The sequence below is a fragment of the Coloeus monedula genome (genome assembly GCF_965178545.1).
Source record: "Coloeus monedula genome assembly, chromosome: 3".
Classification (NCBI taxonomy): Eukaryota; Metazoa; Chordata; class Aves; order Passeriformes; family Corvidae; genus Coloeus; species Coloeus monedula.
This window is the reverse complement of record NC_138783.1, coordinates 55,945,523-55,967,908: the sequence shown is the minus strand read 5'-3', so window position 1 is coordinate 55,967,908 and position 22,386 is coordinate 55,945,523. Positions and strand designations below refer to the sequence as shown.

The following is a 22,386-nucleotide window of genomic DNA, read 5'->3' as shown; positions in this document are numbered from 1 at the left end:
TATGCCTTTGTAAACTTCCTTATGTATTTTCTAACGTTGTTATTTGCATTATGAAATTAGGGTTGAGCTTACTATTTTTTTAGGCTTTTACAGTGAATTGTTTGAATTCCTTGTCAAATGCATTTCAGACATCTCATTTGAATACCTTGAATGGTATCTGAGTACAAATGCAAATCGCTTCTTCAAAATTATTACTGTCTTTTATTCAGGAAATGCTGAATCCTACAAAAAAGGGACTTGGTGGGCTGGAATTAAGGTTGTTTGGGCAACTTTTTTCCCTTGCAATTTCTTGATTTCAGAACTTCATAGCAAATACAGATATTTCATACATATATATATATTTATATATACATAGATATAGATATGTTCCTGTTCAATGGTGGATAGATGCTTATAGCACAGTTTCAACTTTTGTCTATTGTCGGTTTGTGTGCTAGAAATATAAACTTACAGTGAATTTGTCTAACATCTGAAATGTGTAAATCACTGCTTTTTAATAAACTGCTTTCTTTGAAGTTCTTGGCCAAGATTTATGATGTAGTAATGCATGCGCATATTTGTTTAAGGAATTACTGTTACAATTTAAAGTCTTAAGTTGTTTAGCTCTCTCATGAATAGTGTGCAATTTTAATTTATGTGATAATAACTGATATTTAATAATATATTAATCACTGGAAAATAGTAAAATTGGAGCACTTCAGTAGCTTTAGTGAAAAAAATGTAACTATCTGATTTCTAATATTATTTTGTTTATTTTGACAAAACCATTTTGGTTTCTGCAGTGCAGTGTTTTGTACCATGTGTATATAATACATACAGGTATAGTGGCACTTGGTTATGTGGCTGTAAAATGTGAAGTCAGGAAGGTCCTACTCAGTGGTGGCACTTCGTTGTGGTGGAGGTTGTCAGAGCTACAGGAATGAAAAGGTTTTGCCCCAGGGATGGGGGCCAGTAATTACTGGTGTAATGGCAGTGTGCTTCCTGGCCATGCAGTGTGCCAGTCACCAAACAAGGCTTGGAGTCTTCTGTTAAATGCTTACTTACCGGTGTGAACTTTTTTTGCTTTTTATTGTTTGCTCCCAGCTAAGGAAGTGCTTATTTTGTGTAGTTTCTGTCTGGCTTCCAACACAGTAATATTTCTCATACAAAAGCCATGTCATTATGCCAGAATTCTGCTGACTCTTTTAAAGATCAAGATTCCATCTAATATTTTTCTAAACTGGCTTGCTTATTTTTTTGTGTTCTGTTACTTTATTTTGGAGTTTTAACAAACTTGTTCTTGGCAGGGAAAGACAAAGTAAAGCCAGATGTAGTTTGAAAATATCTTGGTGTCACAAATAATGAATGAATGGTGCATTTCATTTAAAACAGGAAGCTCACACCATTGCATGGACTCCCCCTGTCCCATTGTTTCATATTTGTGTTACCTATTTCATAATAGAACTTACAGGAAATAGTGACCTCAGGTGAAAACTACCTGTACTGTCTTGGCAACTATGAAATGTCTTTCTGCTATCATAGATTCATTAATTTGTTAGATTTCCCCTGTGTTACATAGCCTAAGAAAATTGTTCAAAATTCTTTTAAACACCAGCAAATTCCACCACTCTGTTCATTGTCATTTCTGTAGCAAAACCCACTCTGTACATTATCTTCATTATTAGTGACTACCATCAAGTGTTCTTCAAATTAGTGACGTAAGGGGGATGTGTAGCATAGCAATTTGGGAAGTGTAGAGTTAAAGAATTGCAGTAAGAAACTAAAGGTTTGCCAACTAGTTGTTTCTGTACTTTAAAAGTATTTTCACAAGTTGTTTAAAAGTGTAGTTTCTGCATTTCTCCTGTTACGTAAATAACCCAAGAATGCCTTTGCAAAATATTTTTCAGAAATGAAAAAATTTATGGATTTTTATGAAAAAAAATTAATGAATGGTGACAAAACCAAGATATATGCATACTATTTTTCTCAGTATGTTCAAAAGTTTTCCTAAAGTCTTAATTCTTGTATTTTATTCTAGAACTTGTATTTCAAGTTAACTCTGAGTTTTTTACAGACTTACTGTAAGATGCAGAAATTTGAGGCAAAAGTACCTTCGTATAAAGTAGTATCAAAATAATTGTGTAAACTTCAGAAGTTTCTCTACATGTTTGTATGGGCTTATAAGGTGCAGTATAAAACTGTTATGCAGGCTGTTTTCCTTTTAGGTTGTGAAGATGTGCTTTCCTGTATGGAATTTTCAGAAAGCTGCTAAGGTTTCTTCACAGCTGTATCATGTTCAGAGCTTCACATTCATTCTAGGATTGAACAAAAGCAATCTGTTTTCTTCTTTTACTTCCATATGATCAGGCAGGTCTATTTTTTGGCAGAAATTATACCACTTGTTAAAAATGTGGTGGGTATTCTGTATGTCAGATTCCATTCCAGTACTGTGTTCCACAAAGACATTCAGATTTGCTATTAATGATACCTTTTATCAGTAAACTGTAGTGACAAACTTCTGCTTTTTCTATTAAGTTATGTTACAACAGTGGTAAATAAAATGTGTAGTTTTTGTTCCTCTGCCTTATACTGTGAATAGATTAGGTTTTTAAGAATTATTATTATTATTGTCATCATAATAATTATTCAGGAAGCAACAATAGATGCAGGTGTTGAAATTATCAAACTGTGATAACTAGACAGCAACAAATAATTGACTTCCTTTGTTGTGTGTGTAGTGTGTCCTGTGGATGACAGGAAGGGATTTGTCTGTTATGATCTGTGTGGTTTTTGTTTTTCTTCCTTCGGAAAGAAAATTTTGAGAACAAAAGATAGTAATAAATTTTTTTAAAAAAAAATTAAAGGCATTTAATTGTGGTAGTAATGTCTGTATTAGGAACAGGGTCAGCCTAGTTGCTATTTTGATTTTTTGAGATACTAGAATTTTTCAAGAGTGAGTCAAATATTGTGGCAACAGGTTTTTTTTTTTTTGATGTGAAGATAAATGTGAACAGGCATGAAGAGGGAGTTAAGGTGGCAGGCTGCAGATTGAGAAGAAGTAACATTTTAGTGTTCACAGGTTTTGATCTGTGTGTCACTGGAGAGGGATCAAGTGAAGGACGCGTTATTACTCTCCATCTAGTGCCATACAGGTTGTTTTCACCCTGGATGGAGGGTGTTGCTGTGACCCAGCCCACTGCGGGGCTGGGGCAGCGAGATGCCAATCAATCCCAGCCCATCCCTGGATCGAGTTTCCCCAGGACACAGACTCGGAGGGTGGGTCGAGGGGCGGCTCAGAAGCCTAAGCCGCACCCCCTGGGCGGTGCCCGGGTCCGAGCCACCTCCCCCGGTTCGGGAAAATTCTCGGTTACTCGGTTGTTCACTGGGTCTCTGTTATAACTCCCGCCTCTCGGTTTCCCCCAGTGGTTCTTGTTACATGGTATCCTCCCCCGGCTTGTAACTCACTGGTTGTTTTCCCCTTTCCCCGCGGTTTTCAAACTCCCTATGAAAATGAGGGAAAGCCTCTCGGCGGGATCCCAGCTTAAGATCATTGCCATGTTCTGGTTGTGAAACTTCTGACAATAAACCTGTTAGGAGCCAGACCAGAACAGCCTCTCTCTTCCTTTACCTCCGAGCTAACGTGAGCCGATCCCATCGGCTCCTGCCGTGTTTCCTCTGCAAAGAAGCCAGCGAGCTCAGCCAGCAGCTCCCTTCTTGATGCCGAAGTTGCTTCTGCGACGCACAGGAGTAACGCAGCCGGACTCTCTCTGACCTGGGGCGTGCCAGAGCTCCTGCCACGAGCTCCAGAACTGCGTTAGGAGAGTTCACTTCACTCATCTGGATTTTGCTGCTCCTTCCACTTTAAAGGAGAAAGCAAGCAGGATGTTTGTAGCAATGTCACCACAGAAAAACATGATTTAAAGAACGCAAGGTTTTCTTTGCAATCAAATTGTAAAATATGAATAGCCCCTGCATGATTCAAAAAGTTACAGCATGTCAGTCTTCTGTTAATATCTGATAATAAACATAGCTAGAAAGGCAGCAGAATTCTTTTGGAATGCCATGCTGGTAAACAAATGCTCTCAGGAAAAATAGAAAACAGTAGAGAATTAAAGCACTAAACCAGAGGAACACTGAAGAGCTTTCTCCTGCTTTGAAACAGTAGTAAGATTCACTCAACAGGGAATGCTTTTGTTTAATGTCAGAAATAAAGGGAAGGAGAATATGAGGTAATGCTGCATCTAACCACCATCAAAGCCTGGTAAGAGAAAGCAGAGCAGTTAGAGTTGCTGTTGTATAGTAACTTAGAAGTGAATAATTTTGGTTGAGGTGCTCAACTCAATCATGCTACCATTAGGGTCAGCAGAGCTGCTCTCAGTTACTGCACCTGGAGGCCATCACAACTGTCTTGGTAGGGGATGGAATAATGAAACCAACTTCTTGTTGGAAGCAATGAGGTGAAGCTAAGTGGAAGCTGACAAAGAATAGAATGTGCTGAATTTCAGCTTGCATTGCAGGAGACAAGAACAAAACTATTAAGTCCTTCTGACTGGTGATAGGTTTGAATTCAAGCTGTGCTTCTGCACAGCAAACTTCGAAGGAAGTTAAAAAATTCTTCAGACTTCTACCTGCTTGTTCACAAAAAGCAAAAATATCATTTATGGCCCTAAAGACAGGAAACGGATCATCAGGGCTGTGGAAATAATCCATACTTTGGCTGCTTTTTCCTTTATTTAATTTAACGAAGCTTTGAAAGAGGCTTTGAAGGATCAGGCACTAGGCCTAAAATAGCAGCAGTGAAGTGAGGAGATAATTAAGTTCTATTTTTTTCTTTACCATCAGACATTTCACTTTTTGCATAGGTACATTCCTGTTCCACTTAACAGGTGACCATTCTTCAGGTCAGGTTATCTGGCTGATGACACGGGTAGGTGGCATTTGTGTAGTTTCTGAAGATAAGATATTTCTTCTGCAACACTATTTAAACAATGATTTGAGCCCAGTTGATTCACTTGAATACTGGCATGCACTATTATTTTATGACTTGAGCTTACATCGGTATTATGATACCTCATTCTTCATACAGTGGTAGTTAAGTAACAAAACTCAGTAACCTTTTTGCCTCCTTATTTTCCTTTGTGTCTGTGTGCTTAGAATAGGAAATGAATGAATAACTGATCAAAAGTAAAAAGCTTTTGTTCTGTGGGTACAAGCAGTGGCTTTGGGGGATTGGAATCCATCATTGTTGTCTTGTATGTATTTATATAAAATCCATTCTTGAAGACCTCTGCTGTTTCTTTAGGTAGCATTCATTTATAAATGGTTTAGACACAGGAGAGAAAAGTCAGTTTGAAGAATTACCTAATTTATTTATTTATTTAAAGAAATTAAAGATGTAATCATGGTTGCTTGTTTTTTCTCACTGCTATCATTATTTGCAGATGTCTAACTGTGTATTGGCTAGATCTTTGGGTATATTATATGAGCTTTGGAATCTGTTTGCAGCTATTTCCTCAGCATATTGAGTCCTGCAAATAATTACTTTTTATTAGACCAAATAAATCCTAATTGAATGTTTGCTCTTTTATATGCAGCCTGTTCAGTTTCAAAATTGTAAAAGATTGTACTAGTTTTACTTTGCTTAATAAAAATACTGGTCTAATTTGCTGCCTCCCTGTAAATTATATTTATTCACTTACTTTAATAAAGCACAGCTTTTCAAAGTACATCTTTCTGATGGTTCAAAAAATGTACCTTCTCTCTTTTTCCTCTTTTCAGATTTATCCAAGAATAGGTTAACTGAAGTTCCTACGGAGTTGTGCCATTTTGTGTCACTGGAAACACTAAATCTATACCACAATTGTATCAAAGTTATACCAGATGCCATAGTAAACTTGCAAATGCTAACTTACTTAAATTTGAGGTAAGTTTAACTTTGCCACATTTTTTTTGTTTATTTGCAAATATGTAAAGCTTTTTTTGTCTGCACTTCATAAGCTTCTGGCACAACTGACTGCATTTTTTCATGTTACTGAAAGGGGTAATGCAAAAGCTCATTGGCTGCAGAGACAGCTCTGTATCTTCATACATCGTAAATGCCAAAAGGTAAAAATAATTATTAAAAGAAAGCCAAGCAATATTAGTCCAGTTCTGTCCCTTAACCTTCTAACAAATCCAGAGTGCTAATCACATCCAAACAGTTGTATTCTTTTAATTCACTTCTGATGACAAATTTTTTTAAATTTGACATACACTTTGCAGTTAAAAAGATGGAGGGACAGAGACAGAGGATTTATCTTTTTCTCCATAGGGAATGGAATGGAAGAGCATGATTCTGTATCTATCACTAGCATAGTCATATTATGAAAGAAATACAGCTGCTGCCTTTTTTAGGAGAAAGTGGCAAAGAGTTGGATGCCTTTTCCTCCTTTCCAGGAAAAATGTGTGTGAATACTGATGAGTACAGAGAATTGCTGTTAGTTCAAGTGCAGGTGAATGCACATGTGCTCTTGATGGGGGGCAGGTGAGCCCTTTTCAGTTGGGGTGAAGATATAGCAGTCTGGTCTTCACCAGAATGAGGTCTGAGTAGCAGGTGAAATGGCTCTTGGCCTTTTAAATTCAGGGAATGAAGGTTTGATCCTCAGTTTTATCAACACTGAGGATCTTTTTCAAGTCTGTATTACTGTACTGTAGTTTTGGCCACTGTGGAACACTATTTTGGCTCTAAAAATTTAAGTGGAATAGTATATCCTGAGTATCTGCACATATACAAGAAATAGCACTTGAGATTTTGAATTAGTGTTTGTTGGATATACATAAAGAACTTAAAAACTGGATTAAATTATTAAATATACATAAAATGTCTTGGTAAATTTAGGAATTAGAATTAACTTGGTTAGAACTCAATGTCATGAAACAGTGAATTAGAACTCTGTAGTGATAGAATTTGTCTGAGTCATCACAAAGCTAATAGATTTTATATCACATATGACAGTAAATTGGACAAAATTAAAAGGAATCTTTTCATTTGATTAAATAAGGTAATTTCTCTCAGTTTAAAATCCCCTCTTCACTTGAATGTGCCCTTCCCCATGTTAGCTGAATGTAGTGAGCAGTCTGAAGAAGGAAATACATCCCTGACTTTCTAACCACGTTGCTTCTTGGCAAGAAATATATAATATATTTAAAAAGCATATTTTTGTGCCTGTTACCAGCAGAGCCCATATGTTAAACAGCCTTAGAAAGTGATGCCAAGAGATCTATATATAGTCTTTGGGCTTTGGTGGCTACTGCTCATGTTTTATTTAAAGAAATTCCTTTTAAACTAATGATGATTTATTACTCACTTGCCCTGGTTATGCTCTGTTCCTTATCTCTTAGTGGGTTGCTTCTGAGTTCTGTGGAACTTAAAAATTGTTTTTACTTATTTTTTATCTGTGTCTGATCTGCAGCATAGGGTTACTGTTTTAAAATGTAGGCTTCCTCAATTTGAGCTCTTTAGAACTTGAAAAAATATTTCCAAGTTATTTTTAAAAAAAGTTGTGTCTTGGTCTTCTGTAAGAATGCTGGTATTAAGAAACCTGGCTGCACAATAAGCATTGATACTTTTTTTCAGCTGCTGCTGGTTAGTAGTTGGATTTCTCATTTTTATTTTCTTTGGATTTGCTACTTGGTATCTGTCTGTATCCTGGCATGTGCAGCAGACATATGACAGTAGTTTGCTTTTTACAATATTTTGAGACTGTTGTGTGGAGCATGAATATGCATCTTTTTATGCATCTTTGTAGCACACTGCTGGATTGGCAGTTGAAGAAATGCTTTGCAACTTGTGGAATTTTGATTTTTGTTTGGTTTCGTTTCACCTCAGTATTGCAAGTCCTGCTGAAATTACACAGGATAATTTTTGCCACATGTTTCCAGAGTTCAGTCATATATCTTTGCTTTCTGAAGCCTTAACATGTAGTCAGGAGCTAATTAAAATGATTTGTACTGGGTTGCCACTTTAAGTTACTGTTCATTGTTTTACTACAGGTTAATAATCATAAGAAAGAAAATGTTATATTTTAAGAAAACTTTAAAATATTCTAGGAGAGAGTAATTACTATGTTATTCTGATGAGCATAAAGTTTCTTCTGGGAATTGAGCCACAAATTACTATTTTTAATCTTGTGGCCATCACAAAGGGTCATGACATTTGTCATCTTTAAGCTTATGAGTCTTGGAAAGAAGTGAACCATTGATAGTCCAGAAAAGTTTGCTGTATTTACCTGGGTTAATAGCAAAGAACTGTAGAACAAGATGTACCAAGTAATCTTCAACTATAAATGTACTTTAAATTAATTGAGAAAATAACCATTTTGTCTGTAATTTATATATTTGTTTTTCAGTTGGAACAAAAGGCATCCATTTTAATGGCACATAAAACTACAGGCATGTTTAAATACTTGAAAATACTGTCTCGGTTGACTTTCCTGTATTCCTTAGGAAGGGAAACATCTGTTCTTTGTGACAAATAGATTTGTTACAATGTTGCTAAACTGATACAATGCATTTTTTCCAGAGTGGTAAATTCTGCAGTATTGTTAGTCAATAATCAGGTATTTCTGATGTGCAAGTCTCTTCTTAATGATTGCCATTTGAAAATTTCAATTTTATCTGCGTAAAATACAACCCATGAAAATGAAGAAATTTTGCAGCTCTCAGAGTTTGTGAGTATACAGCAGAACATCACTGATGATTTTAATATTTTGTTTTGTTTTGTTGCAGTCGAAATCAGCTTTCTTCTTTGCCAGCTTGCCTGTGTGGTCTTCCTCTAAAAGTCTTAATTGCAAGTAACAATAAGCTAGGTTCCCTTCCAGAAGAGATAGGTCAGCTAAAACAGTTAATGGAATTGGTATGTTACTGATCTTTTTTTTTCACTTTTTATTTTGATTTCTTTTGAGTTTAAATAGAAACAATAAAATTCACTTTTCACATATATTTGGACAAGTGCTTAATACTATAATGTAGTTTGCAAAACTTAAGTTTTTAACTTCTCAAGTGTGTTGGATAGTAACACAATAAGAGTTTCTTTTATGTTCTTCAGGACTGTTTTAAACAACATCACTGCCCTCGGTTCATTCAAAACTCAGAGTTCCTCATCTTTACCAGTTTTGCTCACTGCCTGCCCTGGCTCCCTGTTTCACTGTGTAGAGTTCATAAGTTCTGTCATCAGGCTCTGCAAGGTTGTACCCCCCTGTAGCACCCTCCCCTCCTGCTTCCTTTCTGTGTTGTTACTATCTGCTTACCACACTGCATTCCACTTGTGATACTGGTTTTATCAATCTATTTTCATTTTATTTCACTACATTTATCATGCAACCTTCCTTTCCTGGAACACCCATCTAAACAGATCTACAAAATGGTTATACTCCTCTTGTTTTCAAAGCTGTCCACATGAATACTCTTTCTCCAAGCAGTAGATCATTTGGAAGATATTGTCCAGTCAATGACAGTCTGAAAAAGCAAAACTTATTTGGTACTATAGCTTAAAATTAATTTAATTGCACATGTTTGCGGAAAATATATATAAGAGAATGCTTCCTTTTCTCTCCCTTTATCTTCCTTTACTATGTGTTGTGAGCTGAGACTCTGAATTCTTTATGACATAAGACTTCTGTTTATTTCTATTTATTTTGACCTTTTGAGATACAAATTGACAAATAAACTAATTTTGACACTGCTAATTTATGCATAGTAAAACAACCAGATCTGAACTTCCTTCCAGGTGCTGGTACCTCCATTGACAGCATTTACCTTGCACGTCTTTTCTGTACCCGAAAGGGCCTTGTTATCATATTCTTATTTTTATTGTAGTAGTTCCTCCGATAAATTATGTTACAGAAATTAATAACCTTGATTGAGGCCCTAGCCCTGCTATTGATTCTTCATAGGTGGTGGCAACTGTGGGGCTTTTTCCTTTTGGTATTCTTGAACCAGCATCCTGTAGTCAGGCTTCTGTTATATATTACAACTGATGTAGTAGTTGATGGGGATGATGGGGGTAGTTACCTTTTCCTTTCTGGGTTATGACTGAGCTTAAGACTAGCAAGTTTATTTTGTTTGGTGAGCATTATTAATTTATCTTACCAAATATTTTAAACTTTTGTATGTATGTGATGGGTTTAGTGAGATTACACAGATGGTTCTGATTTAATTAATCTTAAAAATGTGCTAGTTTATAGCATTGTTTTTGTTGTGCTTAAAATAGATATATTAAAAGGTGGTGGTTCCAGTTTTATAAATAATTGAAGCTAAATTTAGTAAAAAATTTTAGTAAAAAAACTAAAAGCTTGAAATCAATGCCGATTATACCTGAAATAGATTGGGTTTGTTTAGTTCAAGCATATGATGTGTTTAAATTCTGGAATAGTGGATTTTCATATTGCTTTCCAGTTACAGTATAGTTTCAGTGTTACTCTTTGTCATGAAGAACAAAATTTCTGCTCTAAAAGTGTTTCATATGAGAGGCTCTAGCTACATGTCACTTTGGTAGCCTAGAAGATACATGAGAACTGAAAAAGGTCTGATGCTTGTTCTTTGGGATTTAGAAGGCATTGGGAGCAGAGCTGAATGAAGAACAAGTTTTTGTTAAATTGAGCGTGAGTCTGTTCAGATGACCTGATTACACAGTTTGATGCCACCATGTGTGTTTGGTACATTTCTAGTGAAATGAGATGCACTATTTAACTGGAAATGACATAACTGTGATGTATTGGGAAAAGCAAATAGTGGTAGGATTGAGAGTAGGGATCTGTGCTGGCATGTGTAATATAAAGCAGTTTAGATAATAAGGTGATCATTGTTCTAAAATGAGTAAAAGAAACAAACAAAAAACATGAAGTCATATTGCAGTTGTTGCACAAAAAATTCAGCTGTGTGACAGCAATGCCAGCCTGAAGAGTATGGGATTCAAGCAGAAGCATCACCCAGCCCTCTGGCAGGGAATGCTGTTGTTTTGCTGTGTACACAGTGCTAGTGCTGGCCTGGGCCAGGGGGTCAATCCTGAGATGCCACCTGGCTCCATGCAGTTCTTGTATCAACAGGACATTTCTGAGCAACCTCAGGTTCCTCAAATGTTTCACAAGCCGCATACAGTGAGAGCTGTGTGTACATAGCAAAGGATTCTTTTTACCTACCTTTTTAATACAAAATTTACCCCTATAGTCACTGTAGAACAATATAGGCATAATTTGGTGCAAATTAGACCAGATCTTTGCAATAAACTCTTGATTTTCCCCTCTGTCCTCCAAAATGGGGTAGGTAATGGTTTTTCTATTACATGTATGTGTTTCTATGAATTTCATACCTGTAGCAGCTATAGAATAATTTTGATATTACATGCAGAAAATTTTCAGGTATTCTTTTGAATTTAGGATTCTGACTGGTAACTTACTTTGGTGCTTATAACATAAATTTTTCTCCCTGCAGAACACATTGCCATTATTTGTAAAATTTGGTTGAGAAATTTACTTCTATTTGCAACTCCTTCACGCAATCATGCCTCTGCTGTCAGCCAGGAGAGTGCAAAATTAGTGTGAAGATAACCTGAAACTTACTTTCTACCAAGGAAAAGTAATTAGGCAGAGATGGCTCAATAATTGTACCCAAAACTGTCAGATGTACAGTAAAATTCTGTTCTCCATCCTATCAGGCAGTACTGCACTTCTGCCTTCTTCAGGTAACAGCCCTCTCCATCTCTGGGCTGTTCCAATCTCATGTTGGAAGCCTTCAAATTTCTCACCTGGGATTTATGTCATTTATCCCAGTCATCTACTCAGAGACAGCAGCCTGACCATGTGGGACTTGCTGCCTGCTGTTTCCCAAAAGGGTCCATGTGCTCACATACTGTGTAACTTCTTTTTACTATTCAGTATGGCTTTTATGTCACAAGCTCTGACTGAACCCATGTGCTTTGTAGGAATAATGGCTCAGTCAGGAGTCCCAAGGTTAAAATTATGTAAGGAGGAAGTTTGCCTCAATTTGAATGGTTTGGATAAACTTCTGCGTGTGTATGAATAAATATGTTAATATGGAGTTCGAGTACCGTATTGTTTTTTCTGTTTATATTGCTGAACGTATATGCGGAATTTGATTGGTTTAAGGCAATTTAAACTTTACCGTAAACAAAAGGAAACAGTTGATGATTTTGTTTTCATGCCACTGAGCTTAATGCCACAGAAATTAATGTTAAATTTAAATGCACCTTATATTTCTCTTGATTTTGACAAATTGTCTTGTCATGACAGGACATGGCCTATCTCGTGAGAACAAAATATAATTAATACAAGAAGTCTGACCTCAGCAAATTCTAGTGCTCCATGGAACTTGAGTAGGTGTTTGCACTTCAGTTACGTGCAAATGTCCCTGAAGCTGAGTTCCAAATTGCTGGTTGCATAATTCCTTAAAAAATTACTAGCTTGGAAACCATAGGTGTTTGATTGATAGTATTGCTTCCATTACTTCCAAAGTAATGGGAAAGTTTAACACTGTCACATACACACTCATGAAGTCTAATAATAGTCAAGAGAATAACTACAAATAATATTATAGGTCTTTGTTTTCCATGGCTATTCAAAGTAATAAAAAAAAGCAAATTGGACTACAGTGTTTAGTAGGATAAAGGACACTTGTCTCTAGAGATCTTGTGAATGCTGACATACTGTCACAATAGATCAGTCTTGTTGAGGATGTTTTGAAAGGCTGTAAGTAGAAGTGGGCTTTGTTTTTGAGGTTACACACTGCCAGGTTTCTTTTTCTTTTTTTGGTGCTTCCTCTAGAATTCTCTGTCACTTTCCCTGACTTGTTCTGATGTGTGTGCCTAAGTACACTTGGCCTAGAATTTCTTTGCCACAAGGTGACTTTAAATTCTGTGCTCTAGAAATCAAGTGTCTAATTATGAAGTAATTTAAAGACTGTAAATTAAAAATAGGACAGTGAAGCTTTAAAAATAGATGATCTGGGAACAGTGCAATTAACCAAACTTTGGGCAAAAATCCACTCATTACCTGGCATTTTAAATTTCCTTGTCTAAGAGCTACAGTAATTTCCTGTGTTTTGAGAAGGGAAGGAAGTCTTGGCAGCATTAAGATTCTATTACAAGAAGAAACTTGTTGGATACAGGGAGCAGCATTGCCCGATCACATTTCGCTTTTACTATCATTTTTTTGTTAACTAGATTTTAGGCTCAAAGATAGGGAGTTAATATAATGCTTTTGGCTGTTATTAAAGCAAGCATCTTCAAAGACATGACTTGGAAATCTGACTTACTTCTCAAACTTTTTTAGTCGAAGAGCTCCCAGATACTTTATAAATCCATTTGAAGCAGTTGAGACAGTAGGAGTATTCTGTTGGCTTTTCAGGAAAATTTGGTATTACCCCCTTTCAGCTTCCATACTGTGAAATATTGTTTCCCTCTTTTAATACAGAAATGAAAGCATAATTGGGACATTACTCAAATTTGCTGGTTGTCTGGGATGTAAGAAGAGGTTTCAATGTCCATTTGGCAGGAAAAATGATAGCTAGTATTTAACAGTTGTCTCATTGCAGACTGACTTAATCCAAGAAGTTGATCTTGCATACACATTCATAGCAGTTTCTTGTTAGAAATAGTTATGTAATGCTAAACAAGCTCTGTCCTATTTCATTATGACCTACTACGTGCTATGATGATCAAATACATGCCTTTACTGACCATCATTACAGAATGTTACCACTGTATTACTATTGTTACTATTATTTTGCTTAAAGATTTCATCTAGAAGAAGAACCTTTTTAAAAACTCAGATGCACACACCAGGCTTTTTACATTTCATCCTAACATATTTGGTTATATAATCATGATACTGAATTCTTCATATGAAGAAAAGAACAAAAAAGTAGAACTTCTTAACTAAATAGTTTTGAATATTTCTATAGAAATTAAATTATCTTTTAAAATTAACTTGTTCTTCAAATAAGAATTTGGTCTGGTTTTAAATAATGTGCAAACATTTTCCCATGGTTTTTTGTTTTGTTGTGGTGTTTTTTTTTTTTTTTTTTCCATTGTGACTACCGGACATAGATTGTTGCATTTTTCCAGGTTAATAAAATGTTACAATGGTAATAGCAAATTAACTATGTTTGTATTATGGAACATGTAGGAGCTGGAAGTTCATTATTCTTTATAATAAACAGTTATTACTGTTTTACTGTAGGATGTCAGCTGTAATGAAATCACAGCTTTGCCACAGCAGATAGGCCAGCTGAAATCTTTAAAAGAACTGAATGTCAGAAGAAATTACCTCGAAGTTTTACCCCAAGGTAAAAGCAAATGAACAAAAAAATATCTTTGTAGTAGCTCTTCCCATTATAATTTTGAAAGTACTTTTTAATCATATAAATAGCTACAATTAAAAAGTAGCTATTACCTTGTGTTTGAATTTATTCCATTTGAGTGTGCAGAATATAACATTCAATGGTATCCACTGAAGAACAGTGTGTCAGGTTTCTTCAATGTATCTTTATGATTCTAGGCGACTTTTAAGTTGAATAAGTGTCTGAATGCAGTATGGGAGCTGTCAGCTGAGTTTCAGGAGAAAAAAAAGTCGAAGTATTTGTTTTAAAATTTATTATTACCTGTATAATAATAACACTCTTTTATTTCCCAGTATAGAATGGAGTAAATATTGATCTTATTCCTCCCTGAGTTTGTATTTTTCCTGAATGCAAAAGAAGGGTTATTCAGAAATATTTTATTACTTTACGCCAAAAATAAAATCAGATATAACACCTTCTCTCCTTTTTATTACTTTTAGAACTAGTACAGCTTCCCTTGGTAAAGTTTGACTTTTCCTGCAATAAAGTGCTTGTGATTCCAATTTGTTTTAGAAAGATGGTGCAGTTACAAGTATTACTGCTTGAGAATAATCCTTTGCAATCTCCACCAGCACAAGTAAGTAACAGCTATAATTTAAATTGTGCCTAATATTGGATGGCTGCTAACACATTAGACTGTAAAATGTCACCTTCTGCAATTGCAGGCTTCTGAGTTTCATTCGTCACAGACATTAGTTGTTGATAGCTAAATAAGACATAAAAAATATCCTGTGTTTTCAATATGAATTTGTACACCACTTAAGCCAACACACGTCTAGAAGGTGTCCATTCTGTTAGCTGTTTGTTTATTTTTTTCATTTCTATCTGCATATGAAACTTAATGTTGGAATGTGTGTATAGTTTTGAAAAGGAGTGGTGATAAACTTTTTTTTTTTCTGTTATAAAGAATCCAGTTCTAGAAGGTCCTACAGTGATTTGCTATTAACTTAAAAAATATGCAGATGGTCTAAAACATAATCCATGTGAAATTTATTCCACTTTATAGTGTGAGCTTATAGATTGTGATACACAAAGAAATAAAATGCCTCTTTGGAACTGTAGGCCACTGAGTAATAATGATAAAGGAATGCAACCTGTGCTTGCTGCTTATGGACAATTTTGTTGTTGTTGACTTACTGAACAGTAAATTCAAACTGCACCTCTGAAAGCTACAATTGTTCTAGATCAACAGCTGTTGAAATACTTAAGACTTTTTATTATATTGGAGAAATGCTTTTCATAATCAATAGTGATACTGCCTTTAAAAAAAATACAAAGTAAATTGAAGTGTGCACTTAAAGAGAAAGAAAATTCTAAAATGAAATGAATTGCATCATAAGTATGTTTGGACACTACTAAAAATAATGTGACCAAGGATAGAAAGAGCACACTGGTTAATTAAATGTCATTATACACTAATTTTGAAAAATAATTAATTACTTGCTTTATAGTTAGTAATAGGCCATACCGTATATTTTAATGTAATTTTTTTGATTTAGAAGCTCAGTTGGCTTTTTGTAAAGTAGAATACATTATTTTCTTGTTTTCGGTCTTAGTCTCTGAGGATATTTATACTGATACACACAAATAACTGAGTAGATAATAGAAGTACTTCGTAATTTAAAAAAAAGAGTAAAATCTATTTTCCTTTAAGTGAAATTTATAATATTAGTTGAATTTCAGGGAGGTTTAAACTAAGTGACACTTTGAATAAATTACTTTTTTCATTGTAGTTATAAACCTAAATTTTTTCTCTGTCTGACAGATTTGTACAAAGGGTAAGGTGCATATATTCAAATATCTGACTGTACAAGCCTGTCAGATCAAAACAGCAGACTCACTGTACCTTAATGCCATAGAACCACAGCATTTGCCACAACCTGTGGAAGAGAGGTATGTATGAAAGTCTCACTTTGTTTTTTCATGTAACACTTATAAACAATGAAATAGTATTTATCTTTAGATTCCACCGTTTTGTTTCTCTAGATGCTATTTAGAGTGTACTTTTTTGCATAAAGATTTCATTTGCTTTGATTTAAGTTAAACAAATTTGCTTTTATTCTAATGAAATCCCTGTAAGAGTTTAGAAAATTAAAAATCAGTTCTGATTAAAGTTAGCAGCACATTAGTTAGGAGTTTAAAAATGAACCTTAGTTTAAATCTAACCTCTTCCTAGTGGACTCCTGGAATACATTGAAAACAATCAAATGGTAGTTACATTAAGTGTTGGATCTATCTATCTATCAACACATTAAATAAATTTTAATTTTGTCTGTTATTTTGTGATTTATATGTTTTATGATTTATATGTGATTTATATGTTTACACATTCGTGACAGAGTAATCTTAATCTTTTTTAATTCATTCAAAGTCATCTGCCAAACAAAGAGAACTGCATGGATGTTGAGGTGCTTTTAAAATGAAGTGTGCTGATTTGTTAGCAAAATGAGGCAAAATCTTCTGTGTCTTGCATCAGACTCATAGGAAAGGTCATCTTGTACCATGGTTTAAGGACAGGAACCAGATACAAAGCAGCTCCTTTCTATGAGGATCTCCATAGCTGGTTGGAAATCAGCTTTTAGCCCAGTCTTTCTTTGCTAACATAGGGAGTGTAATATAACCAATCAGAGAAAGTATAATATCCTTGAAGAGAAGTACTCAATGAAAATGAAGTGTTGATATGAATAATAATTAAGATGTTACTACTATTAAAACCCTGACAGGAAAAAAACAAGAGCTGTTATGGAATCTCCCTTTCAGTCATCTCAGTAAGGTTTCAAATAAATTGTTTTCCTCCATGTACCTTTGGAGATCCCTTTGTGAATTTCTATCAGATAAATGGCAAAGGTGAGAAGAATCCAGGATGGAAGAGTAGGTTTTCCATTTGGGAAACACCTACTGGTTTTCTGTTTTGTTCTTTTAGTATACAAGAAAATTGACAGGAATGTCATGTCCTGTCTGATATTTTGGTCATATTGAAGAATATAGGTTAGGGTAAGGGGATGGTACAGAGTCGATTTCCAAAGGCAGTTTCTACAAAACATCCTCAGTGTTTTAGGTAATTTAAGATTAGGATTAATTAATCATATACCTTACCCATGTGAAGACTGATAAAGCTCCTTTCTTAAATTGCTGTGTCAATCTGATTTCAGTATCACAGTTTTCAGGATAGCAAATAAAGGGATAATGTATATTTTAAAAAAAGTTAGGTGATGAGAATATTGCATCTAATAGTGCACTTGAAAATGAGTAGAGGTCATATTGGGTAATGAAACCAGAACAGAGAGCAGTTGCTGTTATTACAGTAATTTTCTTTAAAACCTAAATTCCAAAGTCTATTTTAAGGCACGAAAAGGAGGTTTCTGTGTTAATAATTACTTCAAGCCTCAGGGAGATATTAGTTCATTTTTAATGGATCAATGGTTGCAATTAAATCGCTTGACTCCAGTTTGAGTTTTACTATTTTGGATGCTTCTCCCATGGCTAAATTGCTTCAGTTGGATTCCTGTGCTGCTTAGCTAGTAACTAAGCAGTTTTGCCCAGTATATAGACAAAAGCAAGCTAATAGCAAATGATTTGTTGTTTCATTAATCATTAGGCTAACTAGCCATACAATCTGATCTATTTTATCATCACCAGATTGTAAATTTTTAGTATTTACTGTACTAGGCTATTTCACCTTCTGTTATTAAGAATGGTTTAAAATTTGCTCAGGGTTAAGTGACACCAGGACAAAATTTGAACATAAATACTATGATAACTTTTTAATGATTTTTAATTCTTTTTATTCACGTCTAGCATTGATGACATCTACCCAAGTAAAAAGGACTCAGATTCCGGTGTTGGTAGTGATAATGGTGATAAACGTTTGTCAGCAACAGAGGTGAGTTATCTGCATTTTGTGTCCAGCTCCTCTTCCAGCACTCATATTTTGACTGTGTTTTAAGTTGGGTAATAATATGAAAAGATTTTTAGACTTAAAAGCTGTGCAACCATATCCTTGACAAGAATTTCACACTAAGAAATGGCTAAAGCAAATATAAAGGAGCCTGTGGTTTTTTTCATTTTTTAAAAAATTTTTTTGTTTGTACACTGTCTGGCAATGAGACACTTGCTTCCAAATGGTTACAGACTTGCCAATAGTGAAAATTTTCTACAGTTTTCCAGGAGTTTGCATAATCTAGAGAACGAAAAACAGACCAGAATTCACATCTGCTGTTTTCAACAAAGTAAACATGTTAACAGGTTACAAGCTGATGACTTCTCACATATTTTTCTCTTTGCCTGATTACTCTTTCCTGTTTGGAATCAACAGTGCCCAGTCCCAGTATGTTCTGTGATTGGTTATGGCAGATTGCTAAAATGTAGAAACTTTAGAAACTTTGCAGATCTTAATGTGTTTAAATGTTCTGGCAGCTAGGCAATGCTGAAAATAAACCTTCAGATCCTTTCCTGAACTTTTCTGTCTGACTGAGCAAAGAGAAAGGATAGCTTTGTGGGACTAGTGTTGTCCTAAGCAGTTGGAACTGACTTTCACGGAGTTCTGGTTTTTTTTCTGAGGCACTGCTCAGCTGAACAGGGCACTAAATCTATATGGAGTTGAACTGAATACATAATGATAAATAACTAAATAATGAGCAGTATAAATAAGTGATGATGATCTTTCTGAAATGTAAAATAATGGGATTAGTGGTCTGACCTAATGGGAAATACCTCACAATAAAAGGATGACCTTCTTGCTACTTAAAATAATTTTACACTGATTTTTTTTGTGTTTTTCTCTTCCTTTGAGGAAAAGGGATTCTGTTTCTTGTGGAATAAATGTATGAAGAATCAAGCTTAGGTACTGAATTTATAGTTACTGAAAAGCAAATTGAACATGAATTCACTTACACACTGATTGGTCTTTTAAATACAGTAGTACTTTAAAAAACCCCATGTGAATTTCCAAGTGTTTGGGCAAGTTTCTTGGTAGATGGAAGTGAAGCAGAATTGTTATGATTTCTAGCCAATTCTCTAATGGTTTTCCTCTAGGTGTGAGAGCATGCAGTCTGTTCAGAGACATTTACAAACTGTTTTGCCAGTCTTACACTTCCTGAAGCTCAGCTGGCTTGTTAATGAAACTGTTATTGCAGAATTTCCTCTTTAGCTATAAATATCACCGTTAGTAAATAGATTATGTTACCTGTAATGAAAATACAGCAATTGAAATGCTGGAAAACATACTTTAAAGACTACCAACAGTGAACCAATACATTTTTATTAGCACAAAGCTTTTTTTATATGAGAACAATTTACTCATTCTATCCCCACCTGACTGCTGCTCTACTATTAAGGAGAACTAGATGCTGAAATCAGTAATCCAAAATGCATTTGGTAGTAAATTTACCACTCGCTTTCGTTTGATGTGACCTTTAATACCTGTGCAAGATGTGGGAATTGTTCAAGAAATATTAGCATGATGCAAATACAGGTTCACATATGTTATTAATTACAGTCCGAAAGTTACGTACCAAACATTGGATAAACATTAAATGATCAGTCATAAAACAATCAGCAGAACATGTTTCTGGGCATTTTTTTTTTTTTAGTACAAACTAGTCTGAAAGGTAGTGGCTATTGAGTTTCTACTCTTTTACAGGAAATGCTACAACATCATTTTTCCTGTGTGCAACTTCATAACATAAAAGAATCACTTGTTTGAACACTAATGTAGTCTTTAGGAAGCTTGCCAATTAACTTTGGATGAATACACATAGGAGGGAGTACTTGATGAAATGAACTGTTTCTGTATCTCTCTCCGACTTTATAGGGTCATTACAGCATCAGTTTTCACAGCTAGAGCCATCTTGGGCATTTCAAGTGAAAGGTATTTTGTAGTGTTGCTGTAAAATTGATCACTGCAACTTAAAGCCAAATTCTGCCTTAAGGCAGTGTACCATGTACCTCATCTTTTAGGAAAAAATATAGCATTTTGATTAATTTTCCCACTTCCTTTGGCCTTATTTTTTCTTTGTTAAAATTCATGAGAATGAGATTAGAATGGTGTCTCTGCTTTAATACCCATGTGAGTGATGCATTAGTACCAGCAGTAATGTATATGAAGAATCTTTCAAAGTGCGTCATCTGAATTCTTAGAATAACGTTAAGTAGTTTTGATTCTTGTATGTCTATTGTATTCTGTTGCTGTCTGAATAAAAAATAAAACTGTGGAAGAAGGAAGTTGGATACAGTATTTCACCTGTAAAGGAGCAATACTTTTGTGTTATCCAAAGCTGCTTTGGATAGTTTTTGTTTCATAGTATACTGACAGGAAACACCTGGAAAATCAGTTGCAGAATTTTACAGACATAGCCTGTAAAAGGAATATTTTTTTGTTTCCAAATTGAATGGTCTGTTCCTTTTTTTATACCAGCACTCCAAAATATTTTCTTCAAAGTATGTGTTACTCCCCTGAGAAAAGTGTACCTGTTTAGGATCCAGAACTTCTAATAATGTGTGTAGGAACATATTACTGTGCTATTTTCAAAGGATAGTTGAAAAATTAACACAACATGAACTTTGATCTAGAATGATTAAATATAGTGCTTAAATGTCACATGAGATACAGCCTGAAAGAGAAGGAACTGTAACCTTGGTTGTCTGAATGAATTTATACTGTACCTGTCTTTTTTTTTCTTAAGCTGTTGGATTGTCGTTGCTTCAGATCTAAAAGAACAGTGGCTTTTGTGCTTAGAATACTTGAAGCATCATTTATTTTCTGTTTGAGCTACTAATTTGTTTTGTTTTAAAATACCATTAATTTAAAATTTCGAAATTTATTTTGGAAAGGCTTTATGAAGCCCCTGAACACTCTTCTGAAATTTTTCTCCTTAAGCAGAAGAATACAGCTAGTGAAGCCACAGAGTTAATAACGTGTAGTTTGCTCATTAGAAAGAACATTCATCATGGTCCACGTTTACAACATGTTTTGAGTCCAACGTATTCTTGGAAAATAGGAATAACTGCATGTATATTTGACAGAGTTTTTAAGAGCAAGGTAGATCTGCTCCCTCCTTTATCTAGTGTGTGCACTTTAGCTTCAGGAGTTAGAAAAAATACTTTCTACATGGAATATGAACATATAAAAGTAGGAAGAATGGCAAACTTCTACTAGAAGCTAGCTAGGATTAAATAACTGATTATATGTAATACAGTCCCATTTCATTGCAGATCTTTTTTGTTACACTGGTCTGAACTGATAAAATGGGGAATATAATTTCCTTAAAAATATATATTCTTCAAGGATATGAAACAAACTACTATATATGTATTATAGCAGTTATAATTACAGAATACATTTATGGAAAATGTATACACAGAGTAGCAAGTTACAGAAACACAGAGCATTTAAAGAATAAGCAACACCCATGGGTTTGCTGGCGAACACATTTGCAAAGTTCTGAGACTGCTGTAATGGTAAGTTCTCTATCTTAGGAGAACAAGAATAAAAACTTGGCCTCTTCTGCAAACTGTGGTTTTGCTCTAGTTCACCTCAGGAGAGAGCGTGAGCAGGTCCCACTTGAGCAGGTCACTGCTGGCCCTACAAAGAAACAGAGCCGTAGTGGCCTGGGACAGAAGTGTGTCAGTGCTTCCTTGTGCAGCTGCTATCTGTAAAGTCATAGATGGGATAGGTTTGTAGATACAAGTAATGTGTTTAGTGTACCAGCTAATACAGCTGAACAAAATGGGAGAGCTTTTAAGTCAGAAAAGGCTAGTGTACTTCAGAGTTTATGCCTTTTTTTTTTCAGCTCCGTCAGTTAATATAATTAAAGATGTTGCCTTGGTCTACAAAGTTCGTCTTGATTGCTCTAGGCATTCAGTTCAGAAGCTTCATGGTAAAGCGGGGAAGAAAAGTCTTGGAGGGAAAGAAAAAAAGGACTGTGATGTGAGGCCCAGTGTTTCTACAGACTTTGGTGGCTACAAGGAGCCCCCGTTTTCAGCTGCCCCAGGGAAGCACAAGAGAGCATCACA

The 22,386-nt window shown here is 35.1% G+C and overlaps 1 protein-coding gene across 1 annotated transcript in view; it reads left to right on the top strand.

The window, feature by feature from the left end:
• LRCH1 (leucine rich repeats and calponin homology domain containing 1) overlaps nt 1-22,386 on the top strand; it is a 118,020-nt gene that overhangs the window by 49,633 nt on the left and 46,001 nt on the right. The window contains exons 2-7 of the mRNA XM_082277950.1: nt 5,758-5,902; nt 8,746-8,872; nt 14,214-14,319; nt 14,814-14,950; nt 16,139-16,266; nt 18,172-18,256. Coding sequence (XP_082134076.1) covers nt 5,758-5,902; nt 8,746-8,872; nt 14,214-14,319; nt 14,814-14,950; nt 16,139-16,266; nt 18,172-18,256 — 728 coding nt within the window. The remainder of the gene's footprint in view (nt 1-5,757; nt 5,903-8,745; nt 8,873-14,213; nt 14,320-14,813; nt 14,951-16,138; nt 16,267-18,171; nt 18,257-22,386) is intronic.